Source organism: Oncorhynchus keta, unplaced genomic scaffold, assembly GCF_023373465.1.
Source record: "Oncorhynchus keta strain PuntledgeMale-10-30-2019 unplaced genomic scaffold, Oket_V2 Un_contig_2736_pilon_pilon, whole genome shotgun sequence".
NCBI classification, from domain to species: Eukaryota; Metazoa; Chordata; class Actinopteri; order Salmoniformes; family Salmonidae; genus Oncorhynchus; species Oncorhynchus keta.
In genome coordinates, this window is record NW_026285487.1 from 90653 (window position 1) to 114000 (window position 23348).

Below are 23348 nucleotides of genomic sequence, written 5' to 3' on the forward strand. Positions count from 1 at the left end.
TCCACAGTACTACATAGAGCCATGACTACATGGAACTCTATTCCACAGCACTACATAGAGCCATGACTACATGGAACTCTATTCCACAGTACTACATAGAGCCACGACTACATGGAACTCTATTCCACAGTACTACATAGAGCCATGACTACATGGAACTCTATTCCACAGTACTACATAGAGCCATGACTACATGGAACTCTATTCCACAGTACTACATAGAGCCATGACTACATGGTACTCTATTCCACAGTACCACATAGAGCCACGACTACATGGAACTCTATTCCACAGTACTACATAGAGCCATGACTACATGGAACTCTATATTCCACAGCACTACATAGAGCCATGACTACATGGAACTCTATTCCACAGTACTACATAGAGCCATGACTACATGGAACTCTATTCCACAGTACTACATAGAGCCATGACTACATGGAACTCTATTCCACAGTACTACATAGAGCCACGACTACATGGAACTCTATTCCACAGTACTACATAGAGCCATGACTACATGGAACTCTATTCCACAGTACTACATAGAGCCATGACTACATGGAACTCTATTCCACAGTACTACATAGAGCCATGACTACATGGAACTCTATTCCACAGTACTACATAGAGCCATGACTACATGGAACTCTATTCCACAGTACTACATAGAGCCATGACTACATGACTACATGGAACTCTATTCCACAGTACTACATAGAGCCATGACTACATGGAACTCTATTCCACAGTACTACATAGAGCCATGACTACATGACTACATGGAAATCTATTCCACAGTACTACATAGAGCCATGCCTACATGGAACTCTATTCCACAGTACTACATAGAGCCATGACTACATGGAACTCTATTCCACAGTACTACATAGAGCCATGACTACATGGAACTCTATTCCACAGTACTACATAGAGCCATGACTACATGGAACTCTATTCCACAGTACTACATAGAGCCATGACTACATGGAACTCTATTCCACAGTACTACATAGAGCCATGACTACATGGAACTCTATTCCACAGTACTACATAGAGCCATGACTACATGGAACTCTATTCCACAGTACTACATAGAGCCATGACTACATGGAACTCTATTCCACAGTACTACATAGAGCCATGACTACATGGAACTCTATTCCACAGCACTACATAGAGCCATGACTACATGGAACTCTATTCCACAGTACTACATAGAGCCATGACTACATGGAACTCTATTCCACAGCACTACATAGAGCCATGACTACATGGAACTCTATTCTACAGTACTACATAGAGCCATGACTACATGGAACTCTATTCCACAGTACTACATAGAGCCATGACTACATGGAACTCTATTCCACAGTACTACATAGAGCCATGACTACATGGAACTCTATTCCACAGTACTACATAGAGCCATGACTACATGGAACTCTATTCCACAGTACTACATAGAGCCATGACTACATGGAACTTTATTCCACAGTACTACATAGAGCCATGACTACATGGAACTCTATTCCACAGTACCACATAGAGCCATGACTACATGGAACTCTATTCCACAGTACTACATAGAGCCATGACTACATGGAACTCTATTCCACAGTACTACATAGAGCCATGACTACATGGAACTCTATTCCACAGTACTACATAGAGCCATGACTACATGGAACTCTATTCCACCTGGAAGACCAGGTGTGTTGAATTCAGGCAATCACTGAACTGATCTATTAGCTTAGTTGGTCAGGGCTGCGCTCAGTATATAAAAATGTACTGGAAACGGTACTGAACGACTGGTTGAAAAACAAGGTGGGTTTGGGTTGTGGGTTCAAAATGCACTGCTTCAAGCCACACCCAGGCACACCCACCGAACAGAGCAAACGTATCTCAAAGTCGGTTCAAGACCGTACAAGAATGTTTTTGTAAAACGTGGCATTCAGTACAAACCATTATACAATGTAGCAAACATTCAAGCGAACTGAACGCTCCCATGGTGAGGTGCCTTAATGAAACAAAATCCTGCAGTACCTGCAGCACTACAGGAACAGGGTTGTCTACTCCTGCTCTAGGGTCCTGTGGTACTACAGGAACAGGGTTGTCTACACCTGCTCTAGGGTCCTGTGGTACTACAGGACCAGGGTTGTCTACTCCTGCTCTAGGGTCCTGTGGTACTACAGGAACAGGGTTGTCTACCCCTGCTCTAGGGTCCTGGGGTACTACAGGAACAGGGTTGTCTACACCTGCTCTAGGGTCCTGTGTTACTACAGGAACAGGGTTGTCTACACCTGCTCTAGGGTCCTGTGGTACTACAGGAACAGGGTTGTCTACACCTGCTCTAGGGTCCTGTGGTACTACAGGAACAGGGTTGTCTACACCTGCTCTAGGGTCCTGTGGTACTACAGGAACAGGATTGTCTACCCCTGCTCTAGGGTCCTGTGGTACTACAGGAACAGGGTTGTCTACTCCTGCTCTAGGTTCCTGTGGTACTACAGGAACAGGGTTGTCTACTCCTGCTCTAGGGTCCTGTGGTACTACAGGAACAGGGTTGTCTACTCCTGCTCTAGGGTCCTGTGGTACTACAGGAACAGGGTTGTCTACCCCTGCTCTAGGGTCCTGTGGTACTACAGGAACAGGGTTGTCTACTCCTGCTCTAGGGTCCTGTGGTACTACAGGACCAGGGTTGTCTACTCCTGCTCTAGGGTCCTGTGGTACTACAGGAACAGGGTTGTCTACACCTGCTCTGGGTTTCTGTGGTACTACAGGAACACAGTTGTCTACACCTGCTCTAGGGTCCTGTGGTACTACAGGAACAGGGTTGTTTACACCTGCTTTAGGGTCCTGTGGTACTACAGGAACAGGGTTGTCTACACCCGCTCTAGGGTCCTGTGGTACTACAGGAACAGGGTTGTCTACTCCTGCTCTAGGGTCCTGTGGTACTACAGGAACAGGGTTGTCTACACCTGCTCTAGGTTCCTGTGGTACTACAGGAACAGGGTTGTCTACACCTGCTCTAGGTCCCTGTGGTACTACAGGAACAGGGTTGTCTACACCTGCTCTAGGGTCCTGTGGTACTACAGGAACAGGGTTGTCTACTCCTGCTCTAGGGTCCTGTGGTACTACAGGAACAGGGTTGTCTACTCCTGCTCTAGGGTCCTGTGGTGAAAGGACAGCTGGTCAAGTTATATGGCAACAGTTTTCTTCCAGGGTCCATATCCATGAAGCGTATCTCAAAGTCTGTTCAGGAAAGTACAAGAAAGTTTTGGGAAAATGTGGAATTTTTCACTGTACAGCCTCACCTATAGATTGTGGATCAATAACAATGGGGTATCAGCCTATTCAGTGACACCATCTGAACACAACTGTGAAGAGTATAAGTGTCATAACTCTTATTGCAAGAAAAAATCACTTCGCTTTTCAGCCTATTGGCTAATGTGGAGAATTTCACAATGGTCTTAAAATCCTGTAATATCTCATTTAATTGGTCACATGGTTAGCAGATGTTATTGGTCACATGGTTAGCAGATGTTATTGGTCACATGGTTAGCAGATGTTATTGGTCACATGGTTAGCAGATGTTAATGCGAGTGTAGCGAAATGCTTGTGCTTCTAGTTCCGACAATGCATTAATAACCAACGAGTAATCTAACCTAACAATTTCACAACAATTACCTTATACACACAAGTGTAAAGAAATGAAGAATATGTACATAAAGATATATGAATGAGTGACGGTACAGAACGGCATAGGCAAGATGCAGTAGATGGTACCGAGTACAGTATATACATATGAGATGAGTAATGTAGGGTATGTAAACATTTATATGAACTGGCATTGTTAAAAGTGACTAGTGATACATTTTTCAACTTTTCCATGATTAAAATGGCTGGATTTGAGTCAGTAGGTTGGCAGCAGCCACTCAATGTTAATGGTTGCTGTTTAACAGTCTGATGGCCTTGAGATAGAAGCTGTTATTCAGTCTCTCGGTCCCTGCTTTGATGCACCTGTACTGACCTCGCCTTCTGGATGGTAGCGGGGTGAACAGGCAGTGGCTCGGGTGGCTGTTGTCCTTGATGATCTTTATGGCCTTCCTGTGACATCGGGTGGTGTAGGTGTCCTGGAGGGCAGGTAGTTTGGCCCCGGTGATGCGTTGTGCAGAACACACTACCCTCTGGAGAACCTTGCGGTTGTGGGCGGAGCAGTTGCCATACCAGGCGGTGATACAGCCCAACAGGATGCCTACCTGACATGACTCCTTGCTGTCCCCAGTGTACCTGGCCGTGCTGCTGCTCCAGTTTCAACTGTTCTGCCTTATTATTATTTGACCATGCTGGTCATTTATGAACATTTGAACATCTTGGCCATGTTCTGTTATAATCTCCACCCGGCACAGTCAGTAGAGGACTGTCCACCCCACATAGCCTGGTTCCTCCTCTCTAGGTTTCTTCCTAGGTTTTGGCCTAGCCACCGTGCTTCTACACCTGCATTGCTTGCTGTTTGGGGTTTTAGGTTGGGTTTCTGTACAGCACTTGGAGATATCAGCTGACGTACGAAGGGCTATATAAAAAAATATGAAAATAAATAAAAATGTAATCATGTGGTTAGAGCGTCGGACTAGTTAACTGTAAGGTTGCAAGATTGGATCCCCCAAGCTGACAACGTAAAAATCTGTCGTTCTGCCCCTAAACGAGGCACAACGTTCCTAGGCCGTCATTGAAAATAAGAATGTGTTCTTAACTGACTTGCCTAGTTAAAAAATATATATTTAAAAAAATCTGCAAAATCGTCGCCTCAAAATACCGATTTCCGATTGTTATGAAAACTTGAAATCGGCCGTTCCGATTAATCGGCCGACCTTTAGTAGATACCACTCCTAGACGTTTGATTGACACCCCCTCATTCTCATATGGGAGGAAGAAATACAGAACTATATTAAATTAATAAATATATGAATTAATTAAAGTTTTAATAAGTTTGTAATTGAACAATTATTACAGATAAAGAGAAAATGAATACATTTTAGTCAGTATTTTTGTATTTCCTTGCTAATTAATGTTTTATTTCATTGTAATTATGGCAGCTTTGGACCTCCATATTATGGTGCTGCAGCACCCCTGAAAGATGAGAATTAAGGTGAAACGTTTACTCTTTTCACTAAAATAGTGCACTGGGCCTTTATTAGTCCTGTATTAGCAGACTGATGTAACCGTCTGTCTGTGAAACAAATCGCAGCACCTCCTGCCCCAAAGATCTTCCCGCAACTATGCCTCCAGCAAAAAGACAGAATAAACTTCTTGAATACTAGAACATAAAGGTAGAAATACAATCTAGAAAATAGCTGTGGCCTACTCCTAGCATACCATAAAGGTAGAAATAGAATCTAGAATACACCTCTCTATGCTCAAAACCTTAGATTAGTGTCCAATGGTGTCCTGAGGAAGTACAGTTCCCGCTCAGCCCAGTCAAAACTGTTCGCTGCTCTGGCCCCCCAATGGTGGAACAAACTCCCTCACGACGCCAGGACAGCGGAGTCAATCACCACCTTCCGGAGACACCTGAAACCCCACCTCTTTAAGGAATACCTAGGATAGGATAAGTAATCCTTCTCACCCCCCCCCCTTAAAAGATTTAGATGCACTATTGTAAAGTGGCTGTTCCACTGGAAGTCATAAGGTGAATGCACCAATTTGTAAGTCGCTCTGGATAAGAGCGTCTGCTAAATGACTTAAATGTGAAAATGTAAATGTAAATTTAGGGCCTGAATTACCCATAAACTATGCATTAATAGACACAGCAATGTCATATTTGGCAAATTACACTTTATTCAAACAAATGTATAAATCCTGTTCTGAGATAAATCTGGATTGCTCATAAATGGATTTGATTAATTGTCCAAATGAATCAAATTACATCACATTATATCACATTTAAAATGTACATCAAAACCCCTAAATTGGTCAATAAAACAAATGAAGGCATTTAAAAAAATTGTTTTAAATCTCCAACATTCAAACACGTCTTTATTGTTACTATTAACAATGAATAATGAATATAAATATAGTGCACTATTATCAGGTGCCTTTTAGACACAACCTTAGGTTCACAGAAATATGTCAAAATCATCCCCTTAAATAAATATCATGATTGTCATTATTTCACTGTGCGTTTAAACTTCTCTTCGACAAGACGTGAATCACAGGAAAAGATGTCAAACCGAAACAGGACAAGATGTCAAACCGAAACAGGACAAGATGTCAAACTGAAACAGGACAAGATGTCAAACCGAAACAGGACAAGATGTCAAACCGAAACAGGACAAGATGTCAAACCGAAACAGGACAAGATGTCAAACTGAAACAGGACAAGATGTCAAACTGAAACAGGACAAGATGTCAAACCGAAACAGGACAAGATGTCAAACCGAAACAGGACAAGATGTCAAACTGAAACAGGACAAGATGTCAAACTGAAACAGGACAAGATGTCAAACTGAAACAGGACAAGATGTCAAACTGAAACAGGACAAGATATCAAACCGAAACAGGACAAGATGTCAAACTGAAACAGGACAAGATGTCAAACTGAAACAGGACAAGATGTCAAACTGAAACAGGACAAGATGTCAAACTGAAACAGGACAAGATATCAAACTGAAACAGGACAAGATGTCAAACTGAAACAGGACAAGATATCAAACTGAAACAGGACAAGATATCAAACTGAAACAGGACAAGATGTCAAACTGAAACAGGACAAGATGTCAAACTGAAACAGGACAAGATGTCAAACTGAAACAGGACAAGATGTCAAACTGAAACAGGACAAGATGTCAAACTGAAACAGGACAAGATGTCAAACTGAAACAGGACAAGATGTCAAACTGAAACAGGACAAGATGTCAAACTGAAACAGGACAAGATGTCAAACTGAAACAGGACAAGATGTCAAACTGAAACAGGACAAGATGTCAAACCGAAACAGGACAAGATGTCAAACTGAAACACCAGTGAATATATTTTTAGAACCACATTAACAACAAGGAGGACAAGATGTCAAACTGAAACAGGACAAGATGTCAAACTGAAACAGGACAAGATGTCAAACTGAAACAGGACAAGATGTCAAACTGAAACAGGACAAGATGTCAAACTGAAACAGGACAAGATGTCAAACTGAAACAGGACAAGATGTCAAACTGAAACAGGACAAGATGTCAAACTGAAACAGGACAAGATGTCAAACTGAAACAGGACAAGATCTCAAACTGAAACAGGACAAGATCTCAAACTGAAACAGGACAAGATCTCAAACTGAAACAGGACAAGATGTCAAACTGAAACAGGACAAGATGTCAAACTGAAACAGGACAAGATGTCAAACTGAAACAGGACAAGATGTCAAACTGAAACAGGACAAGATATCAAACTGAAACAGGACAAGATATCAAACTGAAACAGGACAAGATGTCAAACTGAAACAGGACAAGATGTCAAACCGAAACAGGACAAGATGTCAAACTGAAACAGGACAAGATATCAAACTGAAACAGGACAAGATGTCAAACTGAAACAGGACAAGATGTCAAACCGAAACATCAGTGAATATATTTTTTAGAACCACATTAACAACAAGGAGGACAAGAATTCACATTGTTGTTGTCATGAAAAACCATGACTAGTTAAATAAAGGTTAAATACAACAACAAAAACCATCACCCTATTCCCTATATAGTGCACTACTTTCCCTATATAGTGCAAAACTGACCAGAGCCCTATTACCTACAGGCCCTAGGCAAAAGTAGTGCGCTATATAGGGAATAGTGTGCCATTTGGGAAGCATGAAACTGAGGTCAAGAGAAGAGTCCAGTCTGAAGACAGCGACAGGTCAATGCAGGTTACAACCTCTTAATGACAGGTCATAGCAGGAGACTTCACCAGGTGGGAGCCAGCCAATTTAGACACTCTAACGCCAATTCATACCCTAGAAAACAGGCCTGAGGGAGACAGAGAGGATATCAGAGCAGAAAGAACCCTAGAAAGAAAATGATGGGTTATGGATGCTGATAGGTGGGTTGGTGTGGTACTGTGTGTTGATAGGTGGGTTGGTGTGGTACTGTGTGTTGATATGTGGGTTGGTGTGATGCTGGATGCTGATAGGTGGATTGGTGTGGCGGCAGGTAGCCTAGCGGTTAGACCATTGAGCAGGAAAAATAAGGTTTCTATGTGAAATCCATAGATTAGGGCCTAATGAAATTATTTTAATTGACCGATTTCCTTATTGACTGTAACTCAGCAAAATCTTTGAAGTTGTTGCATGTTGCGTATGTATTTTTGTTCAGTGTAGTTAGAATTCCAGAGTCTTCAAGGTGAAAAATAGGTCGATCTGCCCTTTAGCAAGGCACTTAACCCTAATTGCTCCAGGATCGCTGTCAATAATGGCTGTTCCCTGGCTGTGACCCCACTCTCTGACAGTGTCGCAGGGGAAGCTGGGATATGTAAAAAGCACATTTCCATTTCACGCTTGTACAGGTTATCCATTTGTAGGGCGGTTTCCTGGACACAGATTAAGGCTAATCCTAGACTAGATTTCTCAGACATGGTTTCACATAGTTTCACACTTGCCCTAGTCTAGATTTCTCAGACATGGTTTCACATAGTTTCACACTTGCCCTAGTCTAGATTTCTCAGACATGGTTTCACATAGTTTCACACTTGCCCTAGTCTAGATTTCTCAGACATGGTTTCACATAGTTTCACACTTGCCCTAGTCTAGATTTCTCAGACATGGTTTCACATAGTTTCACACTTGCCCTAGACTAGATTTCTCAGACATGGTTTCACATAGTTTATTTCACATAGACTATTTCAATGATCATCAAAGAGCACCTCCAAGGCAAAAGGGCGGTAAAAGACAGGAGCAACTCACTGAATGATTTTGAAGAACTCAATTTCTGTGACCTTTTCCGTGTGTACAAAGAAAATGCATCTATTTGTTTGCTTGAGCCAAGGCTTTCATCTGACTATCTTCAGAGAAGGCCCATCCCAACAACTGCTTATCACCTTGAGGTTTTTGGCATCTGGAACCTTCCATCGTGAAACAGGAGATTAGTGTGGTGTAAGTGAACTGACTGTATGCAGAAATGTCCACAAAGTCTATATGTGAACTGAACGACAATTACATCAATTTCGCTGATGCTGCTGCCCAAGCCAACTACAAGGTAGAGTTCCATTACTATGAGAACTTCCCTGGAGTCATTGGCTGTATAGACGGATATATAAATGGCGCCGGAGGATGGCTGCAGTTTTATCGGCTCTTAGCCAACCGTGCTATTTTGTTGTTTTTTTTCGCATTGTTTGTAACTTGTTTTGTACATAATGTTGCTGCTACCGTCTCTTATGACCGAAAAGAGTTTCTGGACATCAGAACAGAGATTACTCACCTTGAACTGGACAAATAATTTTTTTCGTACGAGAAGGATGTATTCCAGACACCTGAACAGGCCCTCATCCCCGTCATTCGCAGAAGAGGGAAACGGCGGTGATCGGGGTGCCTTGTGAGGATCCGGCAACGAGGGTGCCTTTTACATCAGTACTACTGGCCAATTTACATTTGCTCAATAATAAAGTGGACAAACTACAAGCATGTATATCCCATCAACGGGACATTAAAAACTGTAATATCTTATGTTTCACCGAGTCGTGGCTGAATGACGACATGAATAACATACAGCTGGTGGGTAACACACTGTATCGGCCGGATAGAACAGCAGCCTCTGGTAAGACAAGTGGTGATGGTCTATGTGTATTTGCAACAGCTGGTGCAAGGAAGGAAGTCTCGAGGTTTTGCTTGCCTGAGGTAGAGTATCTCATGATAAGCTGTAGACCACGCTATCTACCTAGAGAGTTTTCATCTATATTCTTCGTAGCTGTCTATTTACCACCACAGACCGATGCTGGCACTAAGACCACACTCAATGAGCTGTATAAGGCCATAAGCAAACAGGAAGACACTCATCCAGAGGCGGCGCTCCTAGTGGCCGGGGACTTTAATGAAGGGAAACTTAAATCCGTTTTACCTCATTTCTACCAGCATGTTAAATGTGCAACCAGAGGGAAAAAACTCTAGACCCCTTTACTCCACACACAGCGATGTGTGCAAAGCTCTCCCTTGACCTCCATTTGGCAAATCTGACCATAATTCAATACTTCTGATTCCTGCTTTCAAGCAAAAATTAAAGCAGGAAGCACCGGTGACTCAGTCAATACAAAAGTGGTCAGATGAAGCAGATGCTACACTACAGGACTGTTTTGGTAGCACAGACTGGAACATGTTCCAGGATTCTTCAGATCACAATGAGGAGTATACCACATCAGCCACTGGCTTCATCAATAAGTGCATCGATGACATCGTCCACCGGGGTCCTCCACCAGTCCCCCAGCTCCTCTGGTCTAACTGGGGGTCCTCCACCAGTTCCCCAGCTCCTCTGGTCTAACTGGGGGTCCTCCACCAGTTCCCCAGCTCCTCTGGTCTAACTGGGGGTCCTCCACCAGTCCCCCATCTGCCTCTGGTCTTACTGGGGGTCCTCCACCAGTCCCCCATCTGCCTCTGGTCTTACTGGGGGTCCTCCACCAGTCCCCCATCTGCCTCTGGTCTTACTGGGGGTCCTCCACCAGTCCCCCAGCTCCTCTGGTATAACTGGGGGTCTTCCACCAGTCCCAGAGCTCATCTGGTCTTACTGGGGGTCCTCCACCAGTCCCCCAGCTCCTCTGGTCTTACTGGGGGTCCTCCACCAGTCCACTAGCTCATCTTTCTCTGGTCTAACTGGGGTCTTCCACCAGTCCCAGAGCTCATCTGGTCTTACTGGGGGTCCTCCACCGGTCCCCCAGCTCCTCTGGTCTAACTGGGGTCCTCCACCAGTTCCCCAGCTCCTCTGGTCTAACTGGGGTCCTCCACCAGTCCCCCATCTGCCTCTGGTCTTACTGGGGTCCTCCACCAGTCCCCCATCTGCCTCTGGTCTTACTGGGGTCCTCCACCAGTCCCCCAGCTCCTCTGGTATAACTGGGGTCTTCCACCAGTCCCAGAGCTCATCTGGTCTTACTGGGGGTCCTCCACCAGTCCCCCAGCTCCTCTGGTCTTACTGGGGGTCCTCCACCAGTCCACTAGCTCATCTTTCTCTGGTCTAACTGGGGTCTTCCACCAGTCCCCCAGCTCCTCTGGTCTAACTGGGGGTCTTCCACCAGTTCCCCAGCTCCTCTGGTCTTACTGGGGGTCCTCCACCAGTCCCCCAGCTCCTCTGGTCTAACTGGGGGTCCTCCACCAGACCCCCAGCTCCTCTGGTCTTACTGGGGGTCCTCCACCAGTCCCCCAGCTCCTCTGGTCTTACTGGGGGTCCTCCACCAGTCCCCCATCTGCCTCTGGTCTAACTGGGGGTCCTCCACCAGACCCCCAGCTCCTCTGGTCTTACTGGGGGTCCTCCACCAGTCCCCCATCTGCCTCTGGTCTTACTGGGGGGTTCTCTACCTGTCCCCCAGCTCATCTCGTCCAACTGGGGGTCCTCCACCAGACCCCCAGCTCCTCTGGTCTTACTGGGGGTCCTCCACCAGTCCCCCAGCTCCTCTGGTCTTACTGGGGGTCCTCCACCAGTCCCCCATCTGCCTCTGGTCTTACTGGGGGTCCTCCACCAGTCCCCCAGCTCCTATAGTCTTACTGGGGGTCCTCCACCAGTCCCCCATCTGCCTCTGGTCTTACTGGGGGTCCTCCACCAGTCCCCCATCTGCCTCTGGTCTTACTGGGGGTCCTCCACCAGTCCCCCATCTGACTCTGGTCTTACTGGGGTCCTCCACCAGTCACCCAGCTCATGTCGTCCAACTGGGGGTCCTCCACCAGTCCCCCAGCTCATCTAGTCTTACTGGGGGTCATCCACCAGTCCCCCAGCTCCTCTGGTCTAAGTGGGGGTCCTTCACCAGTCCCCCATCTGCCTCTGGTCTTACTGGGGGTCCTCCACCAGTCCCCCAGCTCCTCTGGTCTTACTGGGGGTCCTCCACCAGTCCCCCAGCTCCTCTGGTCTAACTGGGGGTCCTCCACCAGTCCCCCATCGGCCTCTGGTCTTACTGGGGGTCCTCCACCAGTCCCTCAGCTCCTCTGGTCTTACTGGGGGTCCTCCACCAGTCCCCCAGCACCTCTGGTCTAACTGGCGGTCCTCCACCAGTCCCCTAGCTCATCTTTCTCTGGTCTAACTGGGGTCTTGCACCAGTCCCCCAGCTCCTCTGGTCTAACTGGGGGTCTTCCACCAGTTCCCAATTTCCTCTGGTCTAACTGGGGGTCCTCCACCAGACCCCCAGCTCCTCTGGTCTAACTGGGGGTCATCCACCAGTCTCTCAGCTCCTCTGGTCTAACTGGGGGTCCTCCACCAGACCCCCAGCTCCTCTGGTCTAACTGGGGGTCCTCCACCAGTCCCTCAGCTGCTCTGGTCTTACTGGGGGTCCTCCACCAGTCTCCCAGCTCCTCTGGTCTTACTGGGGGTTCTCCACCTGTCCTCCAGCTCCTCTTGTCTTACTGGGGTCCTCCACCAGTCACCCAGCTCATCTCGTCCAACTGGGGTCCTCCCCAGTCCCCCAGCTCCTCTGGTCTTACTGGGGGGTCCCCCAGCTCCTCTGGTCTTACTGGGGGTCCTCCACCAGTCCCCCATCTGCCTCTGGTCTTACTGGGGGTTCTCCACCTGTCCCCCAGCTCCTCTAGTCTTACTGGGGGTCCTCCACCAGTCACCCAGCTTATCTCGTCCAACTGGGGGTCCTCCACCAGTCCCCCAGCTCCTCTGGTCTTACTGGGGGTCCTCCACCAGTCCCCCAGCTCATCTGCTCTGGCCTGACTGGGGGTCCTCCACCAGTTCCCCAGCTCCTCTGGTCTTACTGGGGGTCCTCCACCAGTCCCCCAGCTCCTCTGGTCTTACTGGGGGTCCTCCACCAGTCCCCCAGCTCCTCTGGTCTTACTGGGGGTCCTCCACCAGTCACCCAGCTTATCTCGTCCAACTGGGGGTCCTCCACCAGTCCCCCAGCTCCTCTGGTCTTACTGGGGGTCCTCCACCAGTCCCCCAGCTCCTCTGGTCTTACTGGGGGTCCTCCACCAGTCCCCCAGCTCCTCTGGTCTTACTGGGGGTCCTCCACCAGTCCCCCAGCTACTCTGGTCTTACTGGGGGTCCTCCACCAGTCTCCCAGCTCATCTGTCTCTGGACTGACTGGGGGTCCTCCACCAGTCCCCTAGCTCCTCTGGTCTTACTGGGGGTCCTCCACCAGTCTCCCAGCTCATCTGTCTCTGGTCTTACTGGGGGTCCTCCACCAGTCTCCCAGCTCCTCTGTCTCTGGTCTTACTGGGGGTTCTCCACCAGTCTCCCAGCTCCTCTGTCTCTGGTCTTACTGGGGGTCCTCCACCAGTCCCCTAGCTCACCTGTCTCTGGTCTTCCTGCGGGTCCTCCACCAGTCTCCCAGCTCCTCTGTCTCTGGTCTTACTGGGGGTTCTCCACCAGTCCCCCAGCTCATCTGTCTCTGATCTTACTTGGGGTCCTCCACCAGTCTCCCAGCTCATCTGTCTCTGGTCTTCCTGGGGGTCCTCCACCAGTCTCCCAGCTCATCTGTCTCTGGTCTTCCTGGGGATCCTCCATCAGTCTCCCAGCTCATCTGTCTCTGGTCTTCCTGGGGATCCTCCACCAGTCTCCCAGCTCATCTGTCTCTGGTCTTCCTGGGATTCTCCTACCAGTCGTGAAACACTCTCTACGATTAACAGCATTTGTCTTCTTTAAGTAGATGTTTATATATTTTTCCACAGAACCTTAGAAAGACAAGATGATATAGAACTTATATTCATAATTATTTGGGATAGTTTGTTACATTTCTCTCACACAAGTACATTTAGGCCCCACTGTGTTGTTACACCAGAAAAGTAACATTTCAAAGTGACTCTGATTTGTAAAAGGGGGCCAGTAAATATATTACCTGACGTTGCTGAAGCGTCCGTACGTTTAGTTTTTCGCTTGTGGAATTGTGGAATTCATTACAAATGGTAGTCCAGGCATTCTATTTCTTGTTTTCTGTTGATTAATCATACTGTTTGCTCTCCATAATTGGGTGATTTGAGACACAATTCACTTGAAGAGGGTTTTCAAAGTGTTTTCTTTAACCTCCGTCCATTGTTTGGAGGTGAGTTGCTCCAACACAATGCGTATGTATTAGTGTCCCTGGTTTCTGGAGCGGGTCAGAACATTAACCAAATCAAGCTTCACAAAGATGAACTGGTTAGTCCTTACTTTCCTTCGTCTGGGACTCCCTAGTCTAGAAATAATTAATCTAAAGTTAAATGGCTCAGAAAGCCATTGTTTTATCTAGATTCATTTAAGTAGAATTAGCCTGGTCCTGATTTAAATTGAACTATGTCTGTGAAACCGCCCAGTAGTGAAACAGGACAAATATAAGCACCCCCTATTTGACCTTTTCAAATGGTGATTGGTGGGGTGGTGTGGTGCTAAATGCTGATTGGTGGGTTGGTGTGGTAGTAGATGCTGATTGGTGTGGTACTAAATGCAGATTGGTGGGGTGTGGTACTAAATGCTGATAGGTGGGGTGGTGTGGTACTAAATGCTGATAGGTGGGGTGGTGTGGTACTAAATGCTGATAGGTGGGGTGGTGTGGTACTAGATGCTGATAGGTGATGTGTTACTAAATGCTGATTGGGGTGTGGTACTAAATGCTGATTGGTGGGGTGGTGTGGTACTAAATGCTGATTGGTGGGGTGGTGTGGTACTAAATGCTGATAGGTGGGGTGGTGTGGTACTAAATGCTGATAGGTGGGGTGGTGTGGTACTAGATGCTGATTGGTGGGGTGGTGTGGTACTAAATGCTGATAGGTGGGGTGGTGTGGTACTAAATGCTGATAGGTGGGGTGGTGTGGTACTAAATGCTGATAGGTGGGGTGGTGTGGTACTAAATGCTGATAGGTGGGGTGGTGTGGTACTAGATGCTGATTGGTGGGGTGGTGTGGTACTAAATGCTGATAGGTGGGGGTGGTGTGGTACTAAAATGCTGATAGGTGGGGTGGTGTGGTACTAGATGCTGATAGGTGGGGTGGTGTGGTACTAAATGCTGATAGGTGGGGTGGTGTGGTACTAGATGCTGATTGGTGGGGTGGTGTGGTACTAAATGCTGATAGGTGGGGGTGGTGTGGTACTAAATGCTGATTGGTGGGGTGGTGTGGTACTAAATGCTGATAGGTGGGGTGGTGTGGTACTAAATGCTGATTGGTGGGGTGGTGTGGTACTAAATGCTGATAGGTGGGGTGGTGTGGTACTAAATGCTGATAGGTGGGGTGGTGTGGTACTAGATGCTGATTGGTGGGGTGGTGTGGTACTAAATGCTGATAGGTGGGGTGGTGTGGTACTAAATGCTGATAGGTGGGGTGGTGTGGTACTAGATGCTGATTGGTGGGTTGGTGTGGTACTAAATGCTGATAGGTGGGGTGGTGTGGTACTAAATGCTGATTGGTGGGGTTGGTGTGGTACTAAATGCTGATAGGTGGGGTGGTGTGGTACTAAATGCTGATTGGTGGGGTGGTGTGGTACTAAATGCTGATAGGTGGGGTGGTGTGGTACTAAATGCTGATAGGTGGGGTGGTGTGGTACTAGATGCTGATTGGTGGGTTGGTGTGGCTATAGGTCTTGTAATAGGTTGTCTACCGCGTTGGCAGGGAAGGCTCTGAGGAACACGGCGGTGGATCCTTTATAGAGTGCTCTGGGCCCCTCGTCACGAAGCAGCTCCCGCAGTACATCTACCACACCTGTTCCCCTGTAGCGCCCGTCTGGAGCTACACACACACAGTAAGAAAAAACATATTTTCATTTGAATCTAAATGTTTAAATGTTTATTTATCTGTAGTTCCCCCAGTTCATTTGAAATATCATTTAGCTATACCCTCCCACAGGTATTAATTCTGTCTGCAGACCCTCCCAGGATGAGGACTCTGTCTGCAGACCCTCCCATTTACTCTGTCTGCAGACCCAGAGCCCTTACTCTGTCTGCAGATCCCTCCCAGCTCTGTCTGCAGACCCTGCCCACTCTGTCTGCAGACCCTGCAGACATTGAACCTCCCACTCTGTCTGCAGACCCTCCCACTCTGTCTGCAGACCCTCCCACTCTGTCTGCAGACCCTGCCCCTCCCACTCTGTCTGCAGACCCTCCCACTCTGTCTGCAGACCCTCCCACTCTGTCTGCAGACCCTGCAGACCCTCCCACTCTGTCTGCAGACCCTCCCACTCTGTCTGCAGACCCTGCAGACCCTCCCACTCTGTCTGCAGACCCTGCAGACCCTCCCACTCTGTCTGCAGACCCTCCCACTCTGTCTGCCGAATTCTTTTTCTTTGCTCTTGTTCTCCTTAATAGGAGGTCGGTGGGCGGAGCTGGGAGGGTCGTCAGCAAAATGGGACACACCTGGGCTCGGGTTGTGGCAGTTAGCAGGTTGCTTTGGCACCTTTCAACACCCCTCATTATCACATTTATGCACGCAAATACTCACTTACATTACTGACTACACACACACACACACCATTGTTCATTGTATTTAGTTTACTTCCATTAATAAATATATTGTTATTCCTTATCTCCACGTTGTCTCCCTTTTTTGTTTTACGAACTTCGAGTCGGTTCGTGACAAGTGTGGGCTTGTCTGGGATTTAAGGTTGGTTCCTAGACATTTTGGCATATAGCACTTTGTTGCATTATGAAGGACTAATACTAGTATGAGTTGTGTTTGGGGAGAAAATGTGGAGTCAATGTTTGAGAAGTCTGTAGGTGCTTTGTAATGAGTTGTAATGAGTTGTAATGTTTGGTAGGCCCAGTGTTGGTTGCCTTTGTTTGGGAAATTTGCCACTGCGGTGGATAGTTGGTTGTGTGCTGCGTTGGAGAGTATATTGGTTAGTTTCCAGGCCCCTGCCCAGGCTGGAGACTCGTGATTTACTCACTGTTGGGACATCGGTCTGAGGTGAGTACCATTGGCTGTGTACCTCAGTGGGAGACACTCGCTACCTGGAGCTATAGCCTTTATTTTTCCCCTGTTAGGCTTAGCGACGTGTTTCACTTTGGAATACGTTGGGCATGGTTATTTTGTTTGTTATTTTTGTGTGGTGTCTGTGGACGGAGCAGTTGTCTCGGGGGGCACATCCGTGGCTTGGGTGAATCTGCCAGCATGCTGCGTGTTTTAATTAATTAATTAATTAATTTTTCCCTTGCCAGTAGATTAGTGTGTAATTACCCACCACAAATCCGCACAAAGACTAGGGTTGAGTTACTGTAGGTCTTATGGGAAGCTCCATATATTTATCTCTTCTGTGGTGCCCAGCGTGATTGTCAGTTCTCTTGTGGTCCGGTCTGGTGTGTTCAGCAGAGGGGAAGAGCGAGATCTTTTTTTTGTATTTCTAGTGACTATGGCGTAGACACATTCATTGCTTTCCATCAGAGGAACTGTTAGAATTATGTACTGAAGAACAGCTGTTGAAGATTGCTGAACAGTACCAGGTTGAAATTAGTGATAAACGTCTAAACAATTATATTAGGCTGATATTGAAGGCCAATCTCCCTGTTTCATTACACTGGCTGCTCCATCTGTTAGCCCTAGTGGTCTTCTTTTAAACAGCAGAAACAACTGCTTCTGTTACAGCTAGAGCACGATCCTGAGAAGCTAGAGCACGATCGTGAGAAGCTAGAGCACGATTGTGAGAAGCTAGAGCACGGTCGTGAGAAGCTAGAGCACGATCGTGAGAAGCTAGAGCACGATTGTGAGAAGCTAGAGCACGGTCGTGAGAAGCTAGAGCACGATCGTGAGAAGCTAGAGCACGATCGTGAGAAGCTAGAGCACGATCCTGAGAAGCTAGAGCACGATCGTGAGAAGCTAGAGCACGATTGTGTAAAGTATGAAAAATAATTGGAATTTAAACAGGATTTGGAGCTAAAATGCTAAAATCAAGCTGCAACAAGAGTTGGTTAGGGAAGGAAAGCTCTCAGGGGAGAGTTTGCTCTGGGAAGATGACCCAGATTTACCTAGGGGACGCTGCTCTTTTGGTCACGCCTCGACACATTTGATGTTGTTGGGAATAAAGGTGAAATAAAAATGTCATAGTTTTGATGCCATCACTATTAATCTACAATGTAGAAAATAGTAAAAATAAAAACCATGAATGAGTAGGTGTCCAAACTTGTGACTGGTACAGTATATACAGTATGTGATGGGATGTATAGACAATAAGGACAGTTTGTGGATAAAATATATAGTATATCTGTAGAACACGTGGACAGAATCGTATATGCAAAGCAAAAGTTGAATATGATACAGTCTATACATATACAATGAGTACAACAGTATGTAAACATGATTAAAGTGACCAGTGTTCCATTATTACAGTGACCAGTGTTCCATTATTACAGTGACCAGTGTTCCATTATTAAAGTGACCAGTGTTCCATTATTAAAGTGACCAGTGTTCCATTATTACAGTGACCAGTGTTCCATTATTAAAGTGACCAGTGTTCCATTATTACAGTGACCAGTGTTCCATTATTACAGTGACCAGTGTTCCATTATTAAAGTGACCAGTGTTCCATTATTAAAGTGACCAGTGTTCCATTATTAAAGTGACCAGTGTTCCATTATTACAGTGACCAGTGTTCCATTATTACAGTGACCAGTGTTCCATTATTAAAGTGACCAGTGTTCCATTATTAAAGTGACCAGTGTTCCATTATTAAAGTGACCAGTGTTCCATTATTACAGTGACCAGTGTTCCATTATTACAGTGACCAGTGTTCCATTATTACAGTGACCAGTGTTCCATTATTAAAGTGACCAGTGTTCCATTATTACAGTGACCAGTGTTCTGGACCCCATTAAAATGGAGTTAGGGGGTGTGTCTGGCCCCTAACAGGGATGGAGGTAGGGGTTGTGTCTGGACCCCTAACAGGGATGGAGTTAGGGTGTGTGTCTGGCCCCTAACAGGGATGGAGTTAGGGGGTGTGTCTGGCCCCTAACAGGGATGGAGGTAGGGGGTGTGTCTGGACCCCTAACAGGGATGGAGGTAGGGGTTGTGTCTGGACCCCTAACAGGGATGGAGTTAGGGGGTGTGTCTGGCCCCTAACAGGGATGGAGTTAGGGGGTGTGTCTGGCCCCTAACTGGGATGGAGGTAGGGGGTGTGTCTGGCCCCTAACAGGGATGGAGGTAGGGGGTGTGTCTGGCCCCTAACAGGGATGGAGGTAGGGGTTGTGTCTGGACCCCTAACAGGGATGGAGTTAGGGGGTGTGTCTGGCCCCTAACAGGGATGGAGGTAGGGGGTGTGTCTGGCCCCTAACTGGGATGGAGGTAGGGGTTGTGTCTGGACCCCTAACAGGGATGGAGGTAGGGGTTGTGTCTGGACCCCTAACAGGGATGGAGTTAGGGGGTGTGTCTGGCCCCTAACAGGGATGGAGTTAGGGTGTGTGTCTGGCCCCTAACAGGGATGGAGTTAGGGGGTGTGTCTGGCCCCTAACAGGGATGGAGGTAGGGGTTGTGTCTGGACCCCTAACAGGGATGGAGGTAGGGGTTGTGTCTGGACCCCTAACAGGGATGGAGTTAGGGGGTGTGTCTGGCCCCTAACAGGGATGGAGGTAGGGGTTGTGTCTGGACCCCTAACAGGGATGGAGGTAGGGGTTGTGTCTGGACCCTAACAGGGATGGAGTTAGGGGGTGTGTCTGGCCCCTAACAGGGATGGAGGTAGGGGTTGTGTCTGGACCCCTAACAGGGATGGAGGTAGGGGTTGTGTCTGGACCCCTAACAGGGATGGAGTTAGGGGGTGTGTCTGGCCCCTAACAGGGATGGAGGTAGGGGTTGTGTCTGGACCCCTAACAGGGATGGAGGTAGGGGTTGTGTCTGGACCCCTAACAGGGATGGAGTTAGGGTGTGTGTCTGGCCCCTAACAGGGATGGAGTTAGGGGGTGTGTCTGGCCCCTAACAGGGATGGAGGTAGGGGGTGTGTCTGGCCCTTCTTACATCAGCTGATATCTCAAAGTGCTGTACAGAAACCCAGCCTAAAACCCCAAACAGCAAGCAATGCAGGTGTAGAAGCAGGTGTGTTATATTTAATGTGTTTTATACCATGTGCTAATTACCATGTGTTATGTGTTTAATATACAGTATATATCATGTGTTTTATACCATGTGCTAATTACCATGTGTTATGTGTTTAATATACAGTATATATCATGTGTTTTATACCATGTGTTATGTGTTTAATATACAGTATATATCATGTGTTTTATACCATGTGTTATGTGTTTAATATACAGTATATATCATGTGTTTTATACCATGTGATAATTACCATGTGTTATGTGTTTAATATACAGTATATATCATGTGTTTTATACCATGTTTTTTTATTTATTTTTTTTTTATTTCACCTTTATTTAACCAGGTAGGCTATGTGTTTGAGAACAAGTTCTCATTTGCAACTGTGACCTGGCCAAGATAAAGCATAGTTTGTGAACAGACATACACAGAGTTACACATGGAGTAAACAATTTAGCAAGTCAATAACACAGTAGAAAAAAATGGGCAGTCTATATACAATGTGTGCAAAAGGCATGAGGAGGTAGGCGAATAATACATGTTTTGCAGATTAACACTGTGATAAATGATCAGATGGGCATATATCATGTGTAGAGATATTGGTGTGCAAAAGAGCAGAAAAGTAAATAAATAAAAACATGTGTTATGTGTTTAATACCATACTATGTGTTTAATAAAGTAAAACAGTATGGGAATGAGGTAGGTTAAAATGTGAGCTATTTACCAATAGACTATGTACAGCTGCAGCGATCGTGTTTTATAGCTGCTCGGATATGTGCTGATGTTTGAAGTTGGTATGGAGATAAAGTCTATATCATGTGATGTGTTTTATACCATGTGTTCCAGTCACAGGCAGTATAGTACTGTGTTTTATACCATGTGATGTGTTTAATATACCAAATGAGGTGTTGGCTTTAGGGATGATCAGTGAGATACACCTGCTGGAGCGCGTGCTACGGATGGGTGTTGCCATCATGTGTGACCAGTGAACTGAGATAAGGCGGAGCTTTACCTAGCATGGTTTTATAGATGACCTGGAGCCAGTGGGTCTGGTTTTATACCATGTGATAATATGTAGTGAGGGCCAGCCGACTAGTATATATCATGTGTTTTATCGCAGTGGTGGTGGTATAAGGTGCTTATAATGTGCTAATTACCATGTGTTATGTGTTTAATATACAGTATATATCATGTGTTTTATACCATGTGATAATTACCATGTGTTATGTGTTTAATATACAGTATATATCATGTGTTTTATACCATGTGCTATGTGTTTAATATACAGTATATATCATGTGTTTTATACCATGTGATAATTACCATGTGTTATGTGTTTAATATACAGTATATATCATGTGTTTTATACCATGTGCTATGTGTTTAATATACAGTATATATCATGTGTTTTATACCATGTGTTATGTGTTTAATATACAGTATATATCATGTGTTTTATACCATGTGATAATTACCATGTGTTATGTGTTTAATATACAGTATATACCATGTGTTTTATACCATGTGATAATTACCATGTGTTATGTGTTTAATATACAGTATATATCATGTGTTTTATACCATGTGCTATGTGTTTAATATACAGTATATATCATGTGTTTTATACCATGTGTTATGTGTTTAATATACAGTATATATCATGTGTTTTATACCATGTGATAATTACCATGTGTTATGTGTTTAATATACAGTATATATCATGTGTTTTATACCATGTGTTATGTGTTTAATATACAGTATATATCATGTGTTTTATACCATGTGTTATGTGTTTAATATACAGTATATATCATGTGTTTTATACCATGTGCTATGTGTTTAATATACAGTATATATCATGTGTTTTATACCATGTGATAATTACCATGTGTTATGTGTTTAATATACAGTATATATCATGTGTTTTATACCATGTGCTAATTACCATGTGTTATGTGTTTAATATACAGTATATATCATGTGTTTTATACCATGTGCTAATTACCATGTGTTATGTGTTTAATATACAGTATATATCATGTGTTTTATACCATGTGTTATGTGTTTAATATACAGTATATATCATGTGTTTTATACCATGTGATAATTACCATGTGTTATGTGTTTAATATACAGTATATATCATGTGTTTTATAATATACAGTATATATCATGTGTTTTATACCATGTGCTATGTGTTTAATATACAGTATATATCATGTGTTTTATACCATGTGATAATTACCATGTGTTATGTGTTTAATATACAGTATATATCATGTGTTTTATACCATGTGCTATGTGTTTAATATACAGTATATATCATGTCATGTGTTTTATACCATGTGATAATTACCATGTGTTATGTGTTTAATATACAGTATATATCATGTGTTTTATACCATGTGATAATTACCATGTGTTATGTGTTTAATATACAGTATATATCATGTGTTTTATACCATGTGATAATTACCATGTGTTATGTGTTTAATATACAGTATATATCATGTGTTTTATACCATGTGCTATGTGTTTAATATACAGTATATATCATGTGTTTTATACCATGTGATAATTACCATGTGTTATGTGTTTAATATACAGTATATATCATGTGTTTTATACCATGTGATAATTACCATGTGTTATGTGTTTAATATACAGTATATATCATGTGTTTTATACCATGTGATAATTACCATGTGTTATGTGTTTAATATACAGTATATATCATGTGTTTTATACCATGTGATAATTACCATGTGTTATGTGTTTAATATACAGTATATATCATGTGTTTTATATCATGTGTTTTATACCATGTGATAATTACCATGTGTTATGTGTTTAATATACAGTATATATCATGTGTTTTATACCATGTGATAATTACCATGTGTTATGTGTTTAATATACAGTATATATCATGTGTTTTATACCATGTGATAATTACCATGTGTTATGTGTTTAATATACAGTATATATCATGTGTTTTATACCATGTGATAATTACCATGTGTTATGTGTTTAATATACAGTATATACCATGTGTTTTATACCATGTGATAATTACCATGTGTTATGTGTTTAATATACAGTATATATCATGTGTTTTATACCATGTGTTATGTGTTTAATATACAGTATATATCATGTGTTTTATACCATGTGATAATTACCATGTGTTATGTGT

At 44.7% G+C, this 23348-nt stretch overlaps 1 protein-coding gene and 2 long non-coding RNA genes across 12 annotated transcripts in view; 1 reads left to right on the top strand and 2 right to left on the bottom strand.

The window, feature by feature from the left end:
• Positions 1 to 5821: 5821 nt before the first annotated feature.
• Positions 5822 to 23348, bottom strand: part of LOC118379353 (mitochondrial carnitine/acylcarnitine carrier protein-like) — a 43570-nt gene continuing 26043 nt past the window's right edge. Inside the window, exons 8-9 of one of the 2 annotated variants that reach the window (XM_052506702.1) lie at positions 15741 to 15868; positions 5822 to 8012 (exon numbers count right to left, since the gene is read on the bottom strand). In XM_052506702.1, the coding sequence (XP_052362662.1) occupies positions 7950 to 8012; positions 15741 to 15868 (191 nt within the window). In that variant the 3' untranslated portion in view covers positions 5822 to 7949. The remainder of the gene's footprint in view (positions 8013 to 15740; positions 15869 to 23348) is intronic. The other variant, XM_052506703.1, reaches the window with a different exon arrangement.
• LOC127922840 (uncharacterized) lies at positions 11073 to 13609 on the bottom strand. The gene is made up of 3 exons (XR_008112492.1): positions 13463 to 13609; positions 12697 to 13416; positions 11073 to 12549 (listed from the first exon to the last, which is right to left on the bottom strand). It is a non-coding gene; the product is annotated as an uncharacterized LOC127922840 (long non-coding RNA).
• Positions 14417 to 15732, top strand: LOC127922839 (uncharacterized). Of its 9 annotated transcripts, none has more exons than XR_008112486.1 (5): positions 14417 to 14547; positions 14687 to 14945; positions 15098 to 15398; positions 15429 to 15548; positions 15580 to 15732. It is a non-coding gene; the product is annotated as an uncharacterized LOC127922839 (long non-coding RNA). The 9 variants fall into 9 exon arrangements; XR_008112484.1 differs by having other exon boundaries at positions 14687 to 14855; positions 14916 to 15005; positions 15218 to 15548; XR_008112488.1 differs by having other exon boundaries at positions 14687 to 15065; positions 15279 to 15548.